The 16,819-nt window shown below is 54.7% G+C and overlaps 1 protein-coding gene and 1 pseudogene across 2 annotated transcripts in view; one reads left to right on the top strand and one right to left on the bottom strand.

Moving 5' to 3' along the window:
• The window catches only part of LOC115635018 (tyrosine-protein phosphatase non-receptor type substrate 1-like), a 79,734-nt gene extending 79,353 nt beyond the window's left edge, over positions 1–381 (bottom strand). For both annotated transcript variants that reach the window (XM_030533204.1, XM_030533205.1), the window contains exon 1: positions 231–381. In XM_030533204.1, coding sequence (XP_030389064.1) covers positions 231–303 — 73 coding nt within the window. In that variant the 5' untranslated portion in view covers positions 304–381. The remainder of the gene's footprint in view (positions 1–230) is intronic.
• A 9,930-nt stretch (positions 382–10,311) lies between these two features.
• LOC115635056 lies at positions 10,312–16,348 on the top strand (annotated as a pseudogene).
• The last annotated feature ends 471 nt before the right edge of the window (positions 16,349–16,819 follow it).

Below are 16,819 nucleotides of genomic sequence, written 5' to 3'. Positions count from 1 at the left end.
CACACACACACACACACACACACACACACACACACACACACACACACACACACACACACACACACACACACACACACACACACTTTCTCTCTCTCTGTGTCTTATAAATAGACATCTGTCTCTGTCTCCCCCCTGCACAGAGATCCCTAACTGGCTGATTCCTTTCCCTGTTCGTTAACCCAGCCAAATTGTATTGCGAAGCTCCCATCGCTTGCCTGCTGTGTACTCACCTGACCTGTCCATGGAAGAGAGACCCAGCAACAAGCTCAGCAGCTGAAGCCGCGCCAACGTGCGGAAAGCCATTTGCAGGGCTGAAGGTTGGAGACCAGTCAGCCCTGTAGGTTTAACAATGGTCTGAGCTCAGCCAGCTCAGCTGGCAAAGGAAAAGGAGAAGTCACAACAGGAAACAGAAACAACTGGCACATACGTAATTATCACGTTCAGTGCCTGCCCTGCTGCTTGAGCCATCGCTCAGGAAAAGACCCGGCGGTGCCCAAACTAACGAAGGGTTACAACACGGGGAGGGAATGTTCATACCATTTGAACACTAGCAATGGACCCAAAGTGGTGTCTCAAATCCAAACCCCTTCAAGGCAAAGGGCTCTTGTTCATCACTCCATCCATTTACTTCTTCATTAGCGTTATTACAGGGTGCTGGAGGACACAGCAGCGTCTGGGCCCCGTTGCGCTAGGCGCTGGTAATTGACGGTCCCTGCCCCACAGAACTTGCTGTCTATGAAGCCGAGACAGACAAGGGGCAGAAGAAGGAAGGTGCTGTTATCCCCACTGCACCGCTGGAGACAGAAGCACGGAGATAGTAAGCGGTTTGCCTAAGGACCCACGAGGTGACTCCGTAGCAGATATGGTGAAAGAACCCAGCTCACCTGTGCCATAACCACAAGACCTTCCTGGCTCCCGCAGTGTGAGTTCTGCATTGGACCCAAAACTGGAAAAGGCCATTTCGTGGCTCAGGTTTGGCTCTCCAGAGAAAAGCTCGTCTCATAAGATCTCCACCATCAAACCCAACCCCAGCCTAGACCTAATCCAGATCCAACCCCACCTCCTTGGCCTGTTCACATGGTTCATGTGCTGTGAGCAGTCAAGTGACTTCCACCCTGTCATAACATATTCCCAGATTTGGACCTTAGCGTCCAAAATATGGGTGTTAGCATGAAAACCTCCAAGCTTAGTTACCAGCTTGGACCTGGTAAAGCTGCCACCACCCAAAAAATTAGAGTGTTTTGGGGCACTCTGGTTCCCCCCAAAACCTTCCCTGGGGACCCCAAGACCCAAATTCCATGAATCCCACAACAAAGGGGAATAAACCATTTCCCTTCCCCCTCCTCCTTCCAGGTGTTCCCTCCCTGGGTTCCTGGAGAGATACACAGAAGCAAGCTCCATGAATCTAAACAGAGGGACTCCACCCTCCCTATTTCCAGTCCTGGAAACACAAGTGCTGAGAGAGAGAGCCAAGCTCCCCCCGACCCCCCTCCTTCACCCAGAGGGAATGCAAAGTCAGGCTAGTAAATCTAACACACACAGATTTCCCCCTGACTTCTTCCTCCCACCAATTCCCTGGTGAGCTACAGACTCAATTCCCTGGAGTTCCCCACTAAAGAAAAAACTCCAACAGGTCTTAAAAAGAAAGCTTTATGTAAAAAGAAAGAAAAACACATAAAAATGGTCTCTCTGTATTAAAGTGACAAATACAGGGTCAATTGCTTAAAAGAAATAGGAATAAACAGCCTTATTCAAAAGAACACAATTCAAAACACTCCAGCAACTACACACATGTAAATACAAAAGAAAAAAAACAATAACCCCTATTGTTTTATGATCTTGGTACTCACAACTTGGAAACAGAAGATTAGAAAGCAGGAGACAGAAAAATCCTTCCCATAGCCGAGAGTGACAGACAGAACACAAAGGACTCACACACAAACTTCCCTCCACCCAGATTTGAAAAAGTCTTGTTTCCTGATTGGTCCTCTGGTCAGGTGTTTCAGGTTACTCCTTTCCAGGTGAAAGAGACATTAACCCTTAGCTATCTGTTTATGACACGCCCACTCAGATGAGCACTGAAGGGGCCTGTCAGATTAACAGCCCTGTTCAGAGAATCACTACAGAACAGGGGTCTCAGGGAGTGGCTGAACATGCCGCGGATAGTACATTCTCTGGTCTGACTTTGGGGGGTGTGGGCAGATTTCCTTGTCTTAAACATCATTGGGGAATCTCCTTCCCAAAGAACAGCCCTCTGCCAAGGCCCTCTCTTCCCCCTTAAATACCCCAGCAGTGTTAGCCTGGGTGCTTTATTTCATGGGGGTCAGAGGGCTGGACTATGAAGCTTCATGGGAGAACACGGGTCACCAGCCACTTTGCTGTGAGAAGTAAAATTAAGAGTGGGGAAAAAACAGTTTTGCCTGCACAGATTCAAAACTGGAAATGTCACTAATGCAATCCACTTCCTTCTGCATCAGGGGATGGTCTGATCCCTAACTCCGAATTCTCAATATCTCTTGAGCCAATGGGGAACTGGCAAAGGCTGCAGTGTTGAAGGGTCTCCCCACTGCCATCATGATGGCTTTCTTGACCCATACGTCTGCATTGTCTCGGCCATGCCTAGTGCTGCTGCTTCTCCTGGAAATCCCTGGTAAGTGACACGTGTATTGCCCATGCGGGCACAAACCGTCTAGACTGCTTTCCTGCTCCTTGAAACAGTAATAAATTCCCGATGCGTCAGTGGAAGATCTAAGCCCCTGTATTATTTTATACCATGAGAGGAAACTTCTTCCTGACCCCAGCTGGTGACAGCTTGCTCCTGGCGAGCCGTTCTTTGCCTCCGTCCCATCACAGTGGAAGGGGTTCTGTGGTGTACAGAGATCCTATTTGGATACAGGAGCGGGGCTGAGACCTTATTGCCCAGCCCCCTTTTCACAGATTCTTCGGTCTCACTCCATTCTTTTTGCAGTTCATGTATACCGAGAAATTGTCTTCACTGAGCTGCCCCCAGAGCTGCCTAGACCTTTGTCCTGAGAAATTACAACAGGGTCAGAGCCCATGAGCATGCACTGCTCCTCCTGACCCCACCGTCCCCGTCACCCCAGCTTGATCAATCCAACGGTTTCCAGTTGTCACCTTACTGAACTGCTGTTGTGGACACTTAATAAATACCCGGAAGATCATCCAGCCTGATACTGAGCCCTGGGTTCCCGTACCCTTCCCAGACTGAGAACTGGTCATTGGTTCCTACCCTTTCATTCCCTTCGCTTCACTTGACACCTCTCATCCCAAAGTTGGCGCCTGTAAAAAGTCCCGTGGGGGAGTTTACCATGGTCAAGTCTGTGAGAGTCTCATTTACTCAGCACGTTGCTACAGAGCTCTGCCAACCCAGTGGGGCTGCCATGTCGGGTGGCAATGTCTGAGGAGCAAAGTGTCTCTCCCTTTATGGGAAGTGGGTGACATCCAAAGCAGCCCTCGTCGCTAGTGGTCCCTCTGTAACATACACTGAGCTGGTGATTTATCGCTGAGGGAAGCAAGGCCTGCAGCCTACTCCTCTCCTGGCTGGACGTAACACAGGAACTTTTGAATTTTAATCTATCAATCCCAACACTTCAGGAATGGTTATAGGTGCCAAACAGGAGGAAGCCAATTGATTTTGGTGAAAACTGGAAAAGCAGAAGGCAGAAGTGGGGGACACATGGAGCCCCTTGTCTCTGGTTAGCTCGCACACTGGCTTCAGCTCGGTCAGTAACTAGCTCGAGATCGAAGAATTGGGTGATGACAGCCCATAAACACCTTCCAGTTTAACAGGTCAGCTCTGCCCGACATCCCAGGGCAGAGTAACATGCTGATATCCTCCATGACTTCTCTCCCGGGCAGAAGGAAAAGAAATAATAACAATCAGGGCTGGTGTATCCACTAGGCAAACTAGGCGGCCGCCTAGGGCGCCAAGATTTGGGGGTGCCAAAAAGCAGTGCCCCAAAATTTTTCTTTACACTACAGTGGAGTCACATCTTACATGGGGGGTTAGGTTTAAAGTCACTGTGTAAGAGGAAAATCGCATATAGTGAAAATTACCATAAAGTACAGTATACACTAGAACAGGGGTCCTCAAGTTATGGCACACATGCCAAAGGTGGCACGCAAGCTGATTTTTTTTAATGGCAGGCTGTGGGCCCCGGCCACTGCTGAGTGTGCTGCCGACCTGGGGTTCCGTTCGCCCAGCCGGCAGTGGGCTGAGCAGGGCTGGCAGTGGGGTCCCAGCTGCCAGCCCCGCTCAGCCTCCTGAAGGCCTGGGTGAATGGTCTGGGGTTCCGTTCACCCAGGGTTCCGTCTGCCGGCCTGGGGTTCCGTTCACCCCGGCCGCCATGAGGCTGAGAGGAGCCGGCGGCTGGGATCCCAGCTGGCAGTGGGCTGAGATTCCAGCTGCCGGCCCTGCTCAGCCTGCTGACGCTCTGGGGTTCTGGCTGCCGGCCCCTTGCCAGCCAAGGTCTCGGCCACTGACCCTGCTCAGCCTCCTGCAAGCCTGGGTGATGGCAGGAGGCTGAGTGGAGCTGCCAGCTGGGACCCCGGCTGGCAGCTGAGTGAATGGAACCCCAGGCAGGCAGCAGGCTCAGTGGTGACTGGGACCTGCAGCCTGCCATTAAAAAAAAAAATCAGCTCATGTGTCACCTTTGGCAAGTGTGCTGTAGGTTAAATATATGGCGCTATACCTATCTTCTAGAACTGGAAGGGACCCTGAAAGGTCATTGAGCCCAGTCCCCTGCCTTCACTAGCAGGACCAAGTACTGATTTTGCCCCAGATTCATAAGTGGTCCCCTCAAGGATTGAGCTTACAACCCTCAGTTTAGCAGGCCAGTGTGCTAGCCACTGAGCTATCCCTCCCCCCATCAATAAATACATGGGTTGAGGACCCCTGTTCTGGTGTATACTGTATTTACTGTACTTTATGGTAATTTTCACTATACACGATTTTCCTCTTATGCGCTGACCTTAGAACCTAACTCCCAAGTAAGATGTGACTCCACTGTATTCATTTTTGAAAATTTATAATAAGCGATGCTCCGGGGGGGAGTAGGGGACGCAAGGTGGAAGTTTCGCCTAGGGTGCAAAATATCCTTGCACGGGCCCTGATAACAGTGAGGGAAATGGCAGGGCATGGTGGAAGGGGAAAATGGGGGACTCTGGTACAGGGGAGATGGGCAGGGGGCACACAGAGCCACTGGTTTATGGCAGAGGGAGGAAGGGGAAATGAGGGGGGGCGCACAGAGCCCCTGAGGAAAGGGGGACCCTGGTGTGGGAGACGGTGGAATGAGGGGACACTTAGAGCCTGTCATGAGGCAGGGAGTGGTGGAGTTGCAGGGAGGCCCTGAGGTGGAAGGGGCTGGCAGGTGGTGCACAGGCGGGAATGGAGAGGTGCCACGAGCCCTTGGTGGGTGGGAAGAGCTGGGCTTGGGAAGCTATGAAGCTGGCCTGCCTCTAGTTTACCCCTGGGATTTGTGTGGCTGGAGCAGCGCAGCAGCAGGGGCTCTGGGCCCTCGTTCCTGCTCGTGCCCCTGCGGCTCTGCCCCTGCCCCGGCTCCCCTGCTTACGCTCAGCACAACAGCTCTCTGGTCCCTGCCTGCTCCTAGGAGCCGGGGTGGAGCTCTGGAAACGCGGCTTCGGGGCAGCCTGCAGGGGTCGCTGTGGAACGACACAAAGTTGCTCCCCAGGCAGCTAACACCCCTCCCGGGGCAGGGCCCGGCTCTAGGCAGGGCTGGGAGCAGGATCCACACAGCGGTGCCAGGCGTGGGACTCAGCCCCCTGCTGCTGCGGGACTGGGGCTTGTCAACCAGCATCCCCCACCTGGCCTGTTCTCTCCTTCCAGGGGCCGAGGCCCAGGAGTTCCAGCTGCTGCAGCCCCAGGGCGCCGTATCGGGGTCAGCGGGAGAGACTCTCACTCTGACCTGCTCTGTGACTGCGAATGCTACAGCAGGAGCCGTGAAGTAGTTCAAAGGCTCGGGCAATGGCCGCCACCTCGTTTATACAGACACGGGATCATTTCCCCGGGTGACACAGGCTGTGCGTGGCTCTGACACAAACTTCACCATTCGCATCAGTGACACCTTCCCCTAGGACACCGGGATCTATCACTGTGTGAAGTTGAGGAAGAACATGACAGGACCCAATGAGGAGTTCAGAGCCGGTGCTGGCACAGCCGTGTCTGTGACAACTGGGGCATCTCTGAGCCAAGTATGACCTCAGTAGCTCCACTAACATAGCAGTGATGGGTGGCACCTACGCCCTTCCTGCGTTTAGGGCACTCTAGGGCCCTTGGCCAGCCAGTCCCTGCCCCAAACACCCAGCTGGGGCAGGATGAGCCCTGCCAGCCCAGACCAGGTGGGAGATTTTCTTCTGTTGCTAAGTGTAAGGTCCCAAACAGGTAGCTGCTGGAAAGCTTCCACCAGTGTATTAACCCTCTCCCTGCCAAACCATCTCCTCCCTGGCGTTACCAGGCGGCTGATCCATTTCTTGGTGGCGTCTATGCAAGTGGCCATGCCCGATTGCTGTCTCTGGGGTGGATTCCAGCAGGACTCCTTAGCTGGAGTGCAATGAAGCTGATGTAACACGCCCTGCCTGGTGGTGGGCCCCCTCCCCAGGTCACTCTGCCTTATCTCAGCTCACTCCGCTCTGGGCTTCCCTGTCCTGGCCAGCCCAGGTTCCAACCCAAAGCTGGTTGCAACCTCCCAAGAAGGTACCAGGGGGACAGCTGTAGTTCTCCCTGTTCTTAGCCTTCTCAGTCCTTCCTACCATCCATATCCTGATCTATGACCTGGGGAGGTCGTCCCCTTTCCTAGGGGAGGGGGAATTCAATTACCAGCTTCTCATAATCGCAGGACATTTCAGAAGCAAAGTCCCAACTACCTTTTTTTCTCAGTTTAAACCTTCAGCTGGATGATGATTTACCCTTCTCCTGACTGGGCATGTGTGGCATTTGCCCTGGGGAGTCTCCTTGCTGGGCTGGGTTAATGCTACGGGAAGGTCATGCACTGACTCTCCTCTTTCATCTCTGTGGTTCCTTCCTTTACCAGCCCCACGTCTGTTTCCTGGTTTTCTTGCACCCTTTGTGGCCTGCCAACTTCTCTGTCTGCCCGTCGGTCCCTGCAGTCTGGGAAATGAGTTCATAGATGGGGCTGCAGTGACCCCCGCTGGCCAGGCCAATGGAGCCCAGGTCTGATGAGCTGTACCAAACTCACCCACCTCCTGATGGAGCAGCTGACAATGAATTCCTGACGTGGCTCCCTGCCCCCTTCATCCTGTCTCTCTGTGCTGTCTGCATTGACCTTCGCTTCGGGGAGCAGAGCTCGAACATGGGGTACAAGGCACAGGATTCAGGTGTAACACACAGCATGTCTGTGAGACCCAGTGGCCCCGAAGCAGCTCACCTGAGTCCTGCGGGTTTGACGCTGATGTTCAGACTCTTGCTCCCTGGGCTGGCAGGAGCTGGGCGTTTTACAGATGTGACACCGTGATTTACAGGAGAGAACTAGTCTAGTGGGGCTGCCCTGGCCCAGTGATGGAGCAGCCTGATTCAACTCTATTCTCCTCTTGCAGGAGGCCTCTGGGCCTGACTGTGAGATGGGAGGGAGGAGAAGACACAGTGGTAAATGGAAGCCGAAGTACAGTGAAAATGAAACAATTTGTGGCACCCCCGTTCCCCCCTGTTAAGCATCCGCCTTCTGCTCTGGGCAAGATTGGATCCTGTAGTTACCCTGCTGGTCTGTGCTCTGGGACACGGAGGCGATGGGAGCAGGGAGCCCTGACCATCTGTAGTGCTGGTTTGTGCCTTTCTTGTGATTCTGGACTCCGGCTGGAGCCTCCTGCCTCTGCTCAGCTGTGAAGAGGCAGGAGAAATTTGTGCAAAATCTGGCAATGCTTGAAGTCACCCCTGACTGCAGAGTCTGCAGCTCTTGTGCTGCTGAGCCAGCTGGCCTGCCCCATACCAGGATTAAAGCTGCTGTTCCCATGGGGATGGAGTTGGGGGCAGGAATGTCATGGAGCAATTCCCTAACGTTTGCAGCTGTTTAATGTCTCACGTCTCTGGTGGGCCTGGGGGGAGGGGGGGGGCAGAGCCCCCTCCCCACACTGTGCAGGAGCTTCCTTAACCCCACCCTAGAGAAGTGTCTGTGAGTGAACAGATAATGTAGCGACTCATCTGTTCATTGCAGGTGTTCTTTATAAGGTGCTTCATGGTTATTGTCAGTCTGGGAACCCTGTCTCTGTATCCAGCCGAGCCTGGAGACTCTGCTCGGGGCGCACGGTTTATCTGGACACTAGGACGGTTCATGGTGTATTCCCCACCCTTTGTGCTGGCTGGGCCTGCTTCGAATTTGGAGTTCTCTGGCCACCCATCCAGATCTGTCCTTGTAAAACCAAGTTACACACTAGGGTCGGATCTCCTGGCTCAGCCTCCCAGGTGGTGAGTATAAGTCCGCAGGGACCAGGGGGCCTTGGCACAAGCAGGGGGAGCTGAGCACCACCCAACCAGTTCATGTGCCAGATTGGGGGGACTCCACGTCCAGAGGGTGTGGGCGATAAATGGGCATGTGCAATTTCTGGAGATAAGTTGAAGCCACCTAAAAGCTGGGCCCAAGGTGTTTCCTGCCAGCAGACCCTGCCCTGGGCCTGCTTGGGTTGGGCATCTTCTCCCAGCACCAATGGCAACTCTGCCCCTACAGCCCAGGTGGTCTGTCATTTTCCAGAGATCCACAACACACAACACAACCTGCCTCCTTTTAGTGGCACCCAGGAGCAGCTATTGGCAGAGGGAGGCCTGGCAGTGGGGGCCATTGAGTCACCCTGCCAGGGAGCTGAAGGGAGCCGCGAGGGCCCCAGGGGCTGGTGCAGCGTACAGAGCTTTCCGGCTGATGGCCCTGGCTTCTGATAGACACTGCGAGCTCCACAATGTCTGCGGCCAGACCAATTGCTGCTTTTATGGGGGGCAAAGGCCACTTTTTCCTCTGCCCCCGACAGAAGAATTTAGAGGCAGTTCCCTGGGCCCCCCACAGGACTTTATGGCAGGTAGTTTGGATCTGGCCCATTGGGGCTGTTTCTCTTGGCAAGTCCCAGGCAGGCTGTGCAGAGTCTGGGGCCGGATGTGGTGTGGATGTTCATGGCGGAAGGGTGGGGAGTCAGTTTTTGAAAATTGATGAAACTTGCACTGTGGCTGCAGAACCTAAAGCCCTTGTGTCACACCCTTTGCGATTACACTTCAGAGACCCAACACCTGGCTGCTGGGTACTCGCTGGAGTGTCTCATGAGAGACATAATCGATCAAGCAGCTCAGAACCAGGGACCTAGAAGCACAGACATGAAAACACAGAGGAGCAGAGGTTGATGGAGCTTTAAGATTAGAAATGGGACAAAAACAAAAACAGACTCTCAAATCCTAACCCATGCAAATATTTGAAGGGGGCATGTTTTAATGCCGGCCTCCATTTATTTATTAATGATCATCAGGATTATTTGTACAATCTAGAGCACAGTGCTGAGATCTAGGCCCCACGGTGCCAGGTGCAGTACAAACACAGGGTAAGAGACAATTCCCTGCCCTAAATAATTTACCATCGAATGAGCCAAGTCAGACAAAGGCAATTTCAAGATGGGAACAGAGGCCCTGAAGGACTCAGTGACTTCCCCAAGATCACAGATAATTGAACGTCTCCTGGATCCCAGTCCAGTGCTTTTAGCACAGACCTTCTTTCTCCTCTCAGCCAAACTGGATCCAAACTAACTCCCAAAGCCAAACTCCAGCCTAGATCTAATCCAGATCCACCCTCTCCCTGCCCAGCCCATCTCTAATTAACAGATCAGGTGCCCGGAGTGGCCATGTGCTGTCCCCCCACTGAGACATGTATTGAAGGAGCCTCTCTGGTAGCAGTCACAGCCAGGGACTAGCTCCAGAGCAGGGGTCTCTGGGCCCAGCTTTCAGACGTCTCTGTGGACAGTGTTTCTGAACGTGCAGTGGCTGGTAAATGCTCTGGTATGGTGTTCGGGAAAGAGATTTCAACACTGTCAGGGAATTCCCTTCCCAAAGAGCAGCCCTCTGCCAGGGCCCCTCTCTCTGCCCTTCAATACCCCAGCAGCGTTAGCCTGGATGCTTAAGCTCGTGGCAGTCAAAGGCTGGATTACGTGAGGCTTCACAAGAGAACACAGGTCACCAGCGCTTTGCTGTGAGAAGTAAAATTAATGGTGTGAAAAAATGAATCTGCAGAGAAGTGAAGCAGGAAATGTCACTAAACGCAATCCACTTCCTTCTGCATTGGGGGACGGTCCAATCCTGAACCTCAAACTTCTCAGTATCTCTTTGGACAGTGGAGAGCTGGCAAAGGCTGCGGTGTTGAAAGGTCGCCCCTCTGACAACTAAATGGCTCCGTCGACCCCTGTGTCTGGATTGTCTCTTCCATGCTTGGTGCTGCTGCTTCTCCTGGAGATCCCTGGTGAGTGTAGGACATAGATACTGCCCAGGTGGGCACAAGCCACCCAGTCTGCTCTCTTGCTGCTTGCAACAGAGGGAAATTCCAGCTGCTCTAAACCTTGGGTTGGCAAACTTTCAGAAGTGCTGTGCTGAGTCTTCATTTATTCACTCCAATTTAAGGTTTTGCGTGCCAGTAATGCATTTTAATGTTTTCAGAAGGTCTCTTTCTAGAAGTCTATAATATATAACTAAACTATTGTTGTATGTAAAGAAAATAAGGTTTTTAAACCCTTGTGTATTTTATTTTGCAAGAGGAACTTCCTGACCCCAGGCTGTGCTCAGCGTGTGCTTTGGAATGTGAGAACCGGTCACAGTGTTTACACTTGATCCCAGCTGGTGTCACTGCAGGGGCTGTTCTTATTTTTGTAAAGGTCTGATCTTTTGTAGAATCTTACTGAGCAATTAGATTCAACAACATCTTGCAGCAGTGAATTCCACAGGTTGGTTAGAACTGGGTTAAAAATATTTCTTTTTATCCCTTTAAATCGTGTTGCTTTCAGACTTCGTCGGGTGCCATGTCTGTGCGGGGCCATCAATGGGGCCAAATAACCCCCCGTTAATGGGCAGTAAGTGACACCCCCAGAAGCTCCTTCTCTGCGGCTGGAGCAGCGTAGCAGCAGGGGCTCTGGGCCCTCGTTCCTGCTCAAGCCCCTGCGGCTCTGCCCCTGCCCCGGCTCCCCTGCTTACGCTCAGCACAACAGCTCTCTGGTCCCTGCCTGCTCCTAGGAGCCAGGGTGGAGCTCTGGAAACGCGGCTCCGGGGCAGCCTGCAGGGGTCGCTGTGGAACGACACAAAGTTACTCCCCAGGCAGCTAACACCCCTCCCGGGGCAGGGCCCGGCTCTAGGCAGGGCTGGGAGCAGGATCCACACAGCGGTGCCAGGTGGGGACTCAGCCCCCTGCTGCTGCGGACTGGGGCTTGTCAACCAGCATCCCCCACCTGGCCTGTTCTCTCCTTCCAGGGGCCGAGGCCCAGGAGTTCCAGCTGCTGCAGCCCCAGGGCGCCGTGTCGGTGTCAGCGGGAGAGACTCTCACTCTGACCTGCTCTCAGACTGGGCTCGCTCCAGCAGGACCCGTGAGGTGGTTTAAGGGCTCGGGCAGTGGCCGCCTGGCTCGTTTATGCAGACGCAGGATCATTCCCCCGGGTGACACGGGCTGTGAGTGGCTCTGACACAGACTTCACCATCCGCATCAGTGACACCCGCTCCGAGGATGCTGGGGTCTATCACTGTGTGAAGTTTAAGAAGGGGTTGGGACCCGATGAGGAGTTCAGATCTGGCTCTGGCACGCCGTGTCTGTGAGCAGTGAGTGTGAGCTCCCCCCCCAGCCACACGCCCCTCCCCACCGGGGCTGGTACCAGGGCGGTGGAACAACCCAGCTCAGCCCAGACACTAACCGGGGAGCTGGCGCTTCCCACCGAGACTGCAGCAAAGTGGGACCTGGGTTGACACTAGCACCTGTATGGGGGGGGGGCGGTGGATTTTAGGGGGATGTGGTGGGGAGAAGAGGGAAAAATTTCCATTCTAGCCCCAGGAATCGCTGCCCCCCAACGAAAACAAGTGTCAGGCGCGCCAGGGTGTGCGGGGGGGGGGGTGACTGGCTGGGTGGGTGCACTGTGGGGGGGCAGGTGTTGGGTTGATTCTTCTCACTGATCCCTCCAGAAGGAGCTGGCGGGCGGGGGGGGGGCGCTCTGCCGCCCTTCGCAGCCTCCAGCCCAGCCGGCTGTGACTCCTCACACTCAGCTAGCGGGGGAATCGCTCCCCAGCCCGGGGGGTTTCTCCTCCCCTCCCAGTGCCCGGGGCAGCCCCATGGAGACAGGGAGCGAGGACCAGGCATTTGCTCAGCCACAGGGGCTGGGGCTCCGCTGCTCTCCGGCTGTCCCTGTGGGGAGATGGGTCCCGTGGGGTGGGGGGGCATGGGCTCTCATTCACAGGGGGATTCTGACTGGAAAAAACGCTCCTCCGGCAGCCAGTACTCCGTCGGCCCCGTGTCCGTGGTCCGGCCCCCCCAGCAGGGGCTAGAGCCGGGTCCCCAGTGACTTTCACCTGCAACATCAATGGAGGATTCTCCCCCAGAGACATCACTGTGACCTGGCTCAAAAATGGGTGCCAAACTCCAGAACCCCCAGACCCAGGTTCTCTCCTGCACCACCAGAGCGTCTCCGACAACGTGTCCGCACCGTAGGGGTGAGCCTGACCCGAGCAGATGCCCGCTCCCATCTCACCTGTCAGATAGAGCACAGCACCTTACCGGCTCCCTGCATGCTACTTACAAGCTCAGCGACGCCCTGCGAGGTAGGAGCGCAGCCGGTGCTGATGACGTGGGGCTCCGCTCCTGAGGAGGGGCAGAGATGGACCTTCAGCCTTTGGATGGGTTGGTGAGGGTCAGGGGGTAAGAGGGGAGTCACTGAAATCCAGTTTTCAGATCTGGACTCTGCCCTGTGCCCTTAAAACTTTGAGACTCTTCACCTGGGCTGGCACCTCCCCTACTCCAGCCTAGTAGAGGGCGGGGGGGGGGGGGGAGAAGGTGTTTGACTTTGTTTAAAACCTTGGTAAGACACCCACTCTCCCTTTTAATGTCCCAGGCTGGGTCTGTCAGGGGGGTTTCCAGGGAGAAGGGGAGGGGAAATTGGGGACACGGCCGATTTGGGGTTTTGCATTCTGTTCCTTTTAAAACATTTCCTTCCCGGGTTTATCCTGTGGGAAGGCCAAAGCTCTCACACATGGGAAGACAACTTAGAGATAGCCAAGTTCTTTGCCCATGGAAAAATATCACGTCACAAGTGGAACATGGGCTCTGGGGGAAGGTCTGTTTGTCCAGCCCCAGAAATTTCCCTGTAACGCAGCAGGAAAAGGAGAATTTCGTAGATGGCCGAGCGCTGGATATTTATGTTCTCAGTTCCACCCAGGCTGCAAGGGGCACTGCCCCAGCGGTGCCGTCGCACTGAACACAATCTGTGACGTTCACCTGCCACGCGGAGGGGTTTTACCCGAAGGATGCGAGTCTCACCTGGCTGGAGAACGGAAATGAGAACGAATCTGTGGAAAGTCCTCTGCCCTGTCCGAGAAATGCAGATGGACGTACACACTCCAGAGCTCCCTGGAGGTCAAAGCAACCGAGCAGAGGAGTCAGTCCGTGTTCACCTGTCGGGTTGTGCACGATTCCCAGCCCCCCATCAATGCCAGTGTGATGCTGAGACTCTCCCAGCCACCTGCTGCAGGTAAATGTGCAGTCGAACCCTCCCCTGGCACTGCTGGGAAATGCCAGGTCTGTTCTGCGGAACCAGGGGCCATTTCAGCCCATCTCCGCCAGGGGAGCGCCTCAGTGTAACAGCCACTCTTTATTCCAGGATTATCGCTTGGCTCTGCTCTCCTGGGGCCCGTGGGTGGAGCGGGAGGGGAAGGTTGGGGGCAGGAAATGTCACTGGTCTCACTCTATGCCTGGGGAAGATGCTCTGTGCAGCCCTGCAGGGTGTGAATGTCCCTAGAGAGGGGCTGGAACATGGTCAGTCCTGCAGAGCTGGGGATCCAAGGACTCTGACACTGCTCAGGGATTTGAGACTTTGGGGTAAGAGTGCAGGTGGCTCCTGAGTCCTTATTCTCCTGCTCTGCGAAGCTCGAGGTCTTCCTGGGGCCAGCCAGCAGCGTGTGGATACAGCTGCCAGCCAGAGCTGGGCAAACTCTGCAGGGGCCATTTGCCAACCTGCTGTTCACAGACAGGAACTCGCTAAGGCCCATGAAAGGCCAGTTTCCTCGGAGCCCATAAAGGTGCACGTGAGCCGGGGCGGGATGGTCAGGAGCCAGCAGTTCTCTTGTCCGCGGGGGGGTTCCTGTCCATTGGCTGATCTGATCTGATCTGATACTGCAGGTCAGAGCCTGTTCTCCAGCCCAGCTCTTTGGATTGGCTCTTTCCTGGAGAAGGTGCTGACCGCCACCTTCCTCCTCTTCCTCTTCCTGAGAAATAAAGAGTAAAAAGGTAAATGTAGATTTGCTGGGAGTTACCCTGGGAGCCAGAGGGAACGGATTGCAATGCTGCAGCCCAGGAGCAGAGCAGGAAGCATTAAAGTCTCATAGGGAGTCAGTGTGGTGGGGTTGGATGCCTCTGGGGCTGCTCATAAGATACAGACCCTCCCAGTGTGATGCCAGCCCAGATCACTAGTGGTTTTTTCAGGGCCCCAGTGCAGTTCCTAGAGCCCATGTGGCCCCATCCCCAGGTGGCCATCTCCCTGGGCACTACCTGCTGCTCTCACCAGGCATCAGAGACCCCAAGGATTGGGTACAAGTGGGAAGTGAATTGCTCTGACCCATAGAGTGGATCCTGCTGGCTCAGGGTGAGCTCCATGGCGAGCTGGCGGGGCTGGCCAGGCTTTCCATCACTGGCTGCACCTCCGTCACAGAGAAGCCCCTTTGCTCCTCTCCTGCCCACCCGCAGCCTCCTCCCCACACACTCCCTCCATCTGGAAAATGCCTCCCGGGTTCCGCTGGGGCAGGTTCCCTGGGGGACACAGTCCAGGGCCCTGGTGAGCTCCGGAATCCCTGCCCCAAACAGCCAGGCAGGTCGGGGGAGCCCTGCAGGGGCCAGGGACACACAGGGGATCAGTTCCCCTTTATCTCACATTAGGCACATTGTCTCAGTCATGTCGCTGCTGAAAATCCTGCCCCAAGGTATTCACCCCCCAGAACAAGAGTCCCACTCCAGCCCGAGGGCCCGGCATTCCCGGGTCCCTGACCCTCTCCTGCGCCAAGTCTGTATAGAGCGTCCCAGCGACCCATTGGTGGCTCTGGACTGGATTCCTTAGTTCCAGAGCCCTGTGACTGCTGTTAACCAGCCTCCCCTGGCATTGCTGCCCAGGTCCCCGTATCTGTGCCCCAAAGAGAAACTCCTAGCTCGTTCCATCCTGCTCAGCCTGATCCTCAGCCCAGAGCTGGTGGCGCCGTCCCTCGGGGAACACAACGGATATAGCTTGAATCCACTCCAGCATCGCTGTCCTCTGGGCTTCCTAATACTCGTGCCCTGGTCCTGATCCCTGACCTGGAGGGACCCTCCCCTTTCTAGGTAGGGGGGAATTCAAGTACCAGCTTGTCACAGTCACGGGAAATTCAGGAGAGTCAGAGCCCCAAGTAAATCTCCCCTCAGTTAAACGTACAGCGTGGGATGACTGCTCCCCGACATCCCCAGCTCAGAGCATGATGGGGGCTGACATGGAGCGAACTAGAGCAGTTTGCCCCTGGGCCGGGTTAATGCTAAGGGAAGGGTCATTGACTGACTCTCCTCATTCACCTGTTGGATTCTTTCCTTTTGCAGCACCTGGTCTATTTCCCGGTTTTCTCGCACTGTTGCCACCTGCCAACTCTGTCCCCGCAGTGCAGGAAATGAGTCCCTAGATGGTGGAGCTGCAGTGACCCCTGCTGGCCAATCAGATGGAGCTCAGGCCCCTGATGGGATGTACCCTCCACTCACTTATGCCTACTGATTGCGAAGCCGCTGGAAGGAATCCTGACCGGGCTCCCTGCTCCTTTTAGCCCATTGGTTCTCAAACTGGGGGTTGCGACCCGGTTGTGTGGGGTGTCGCAAGCCCCAACCCCTGCGTGGACTGCAAGCCTCGACCCCTACTCCCATGCGGGGCTGCGAGCCCCAACTCTGGCCAGGTGCAGTGTTGTGATCCCCGACCCCAACCAGGAGTGGGGCTGTGAGCCCTGAACTGGGGCATCTGGGACACAGTGAGCCCTGACCCCTGTACCTAGCCCTTATCTCGGTCAGTGTCTCCTGCTCGATGCTTCTCTTGGAAATTTCTGTTGAGTGTGAAACATATAAATCACCCACGTTGACACAAACCAGCTAGTCTGGTCTCTTGCTGTCCGCAATTCCAGATGCTTCCAAACCCTCCATAATGCAAGAATTGTGACATTTCTACCATGAGGAGAAAGTTCTTCCTGACCCTAGGTGATGCTCTGGGATCTGGAGCATGAGAATTAATAACCCTATAGCTTTAGCTCAGCTGGTGTCCTGCAGGGCTGTTCTTGTGTGAATAAAATAAACTCTCTGAGCCATTAGCTTCACTAATACCCTGCAGCAGCAAGCTCCACAGGTTAGTTATTACTGGTCTAAAAATAATTTTCTTTAGACTCCATCAGGTGCCTACTATTAATCCTGTGCAAAGAGGGCAAATAGCAGCGCTTGTCTTTTGCTCTTCACTATTTTACCTCTTTAATTTCTTTTTCCTCTTTGAAACAGGCCTGTTCTTTTGAAGTTGCTCACTATCTGAAATGGTCCTCACAGCCTTTCCCAAGGTCTCTGCTAGTTTG

This window comes from Gopherus evgoodei, chromosome 14 (assembly GCF_007399415.2).
Source record: "Gopherus evgoodei ecotype Sinaloan lineage chromosome 14, rGopEvg1_v1.p, whole genome shotgun sequence".
Lineage (NCBI taxonomy): Eukaryota > Metazoa > Chordata > Testudines > Testudinidae > Gopherus > Gopherus evgoodei.
This window is presented reverse-complemented; position numbering and strand designations above follow the sequence as displayed.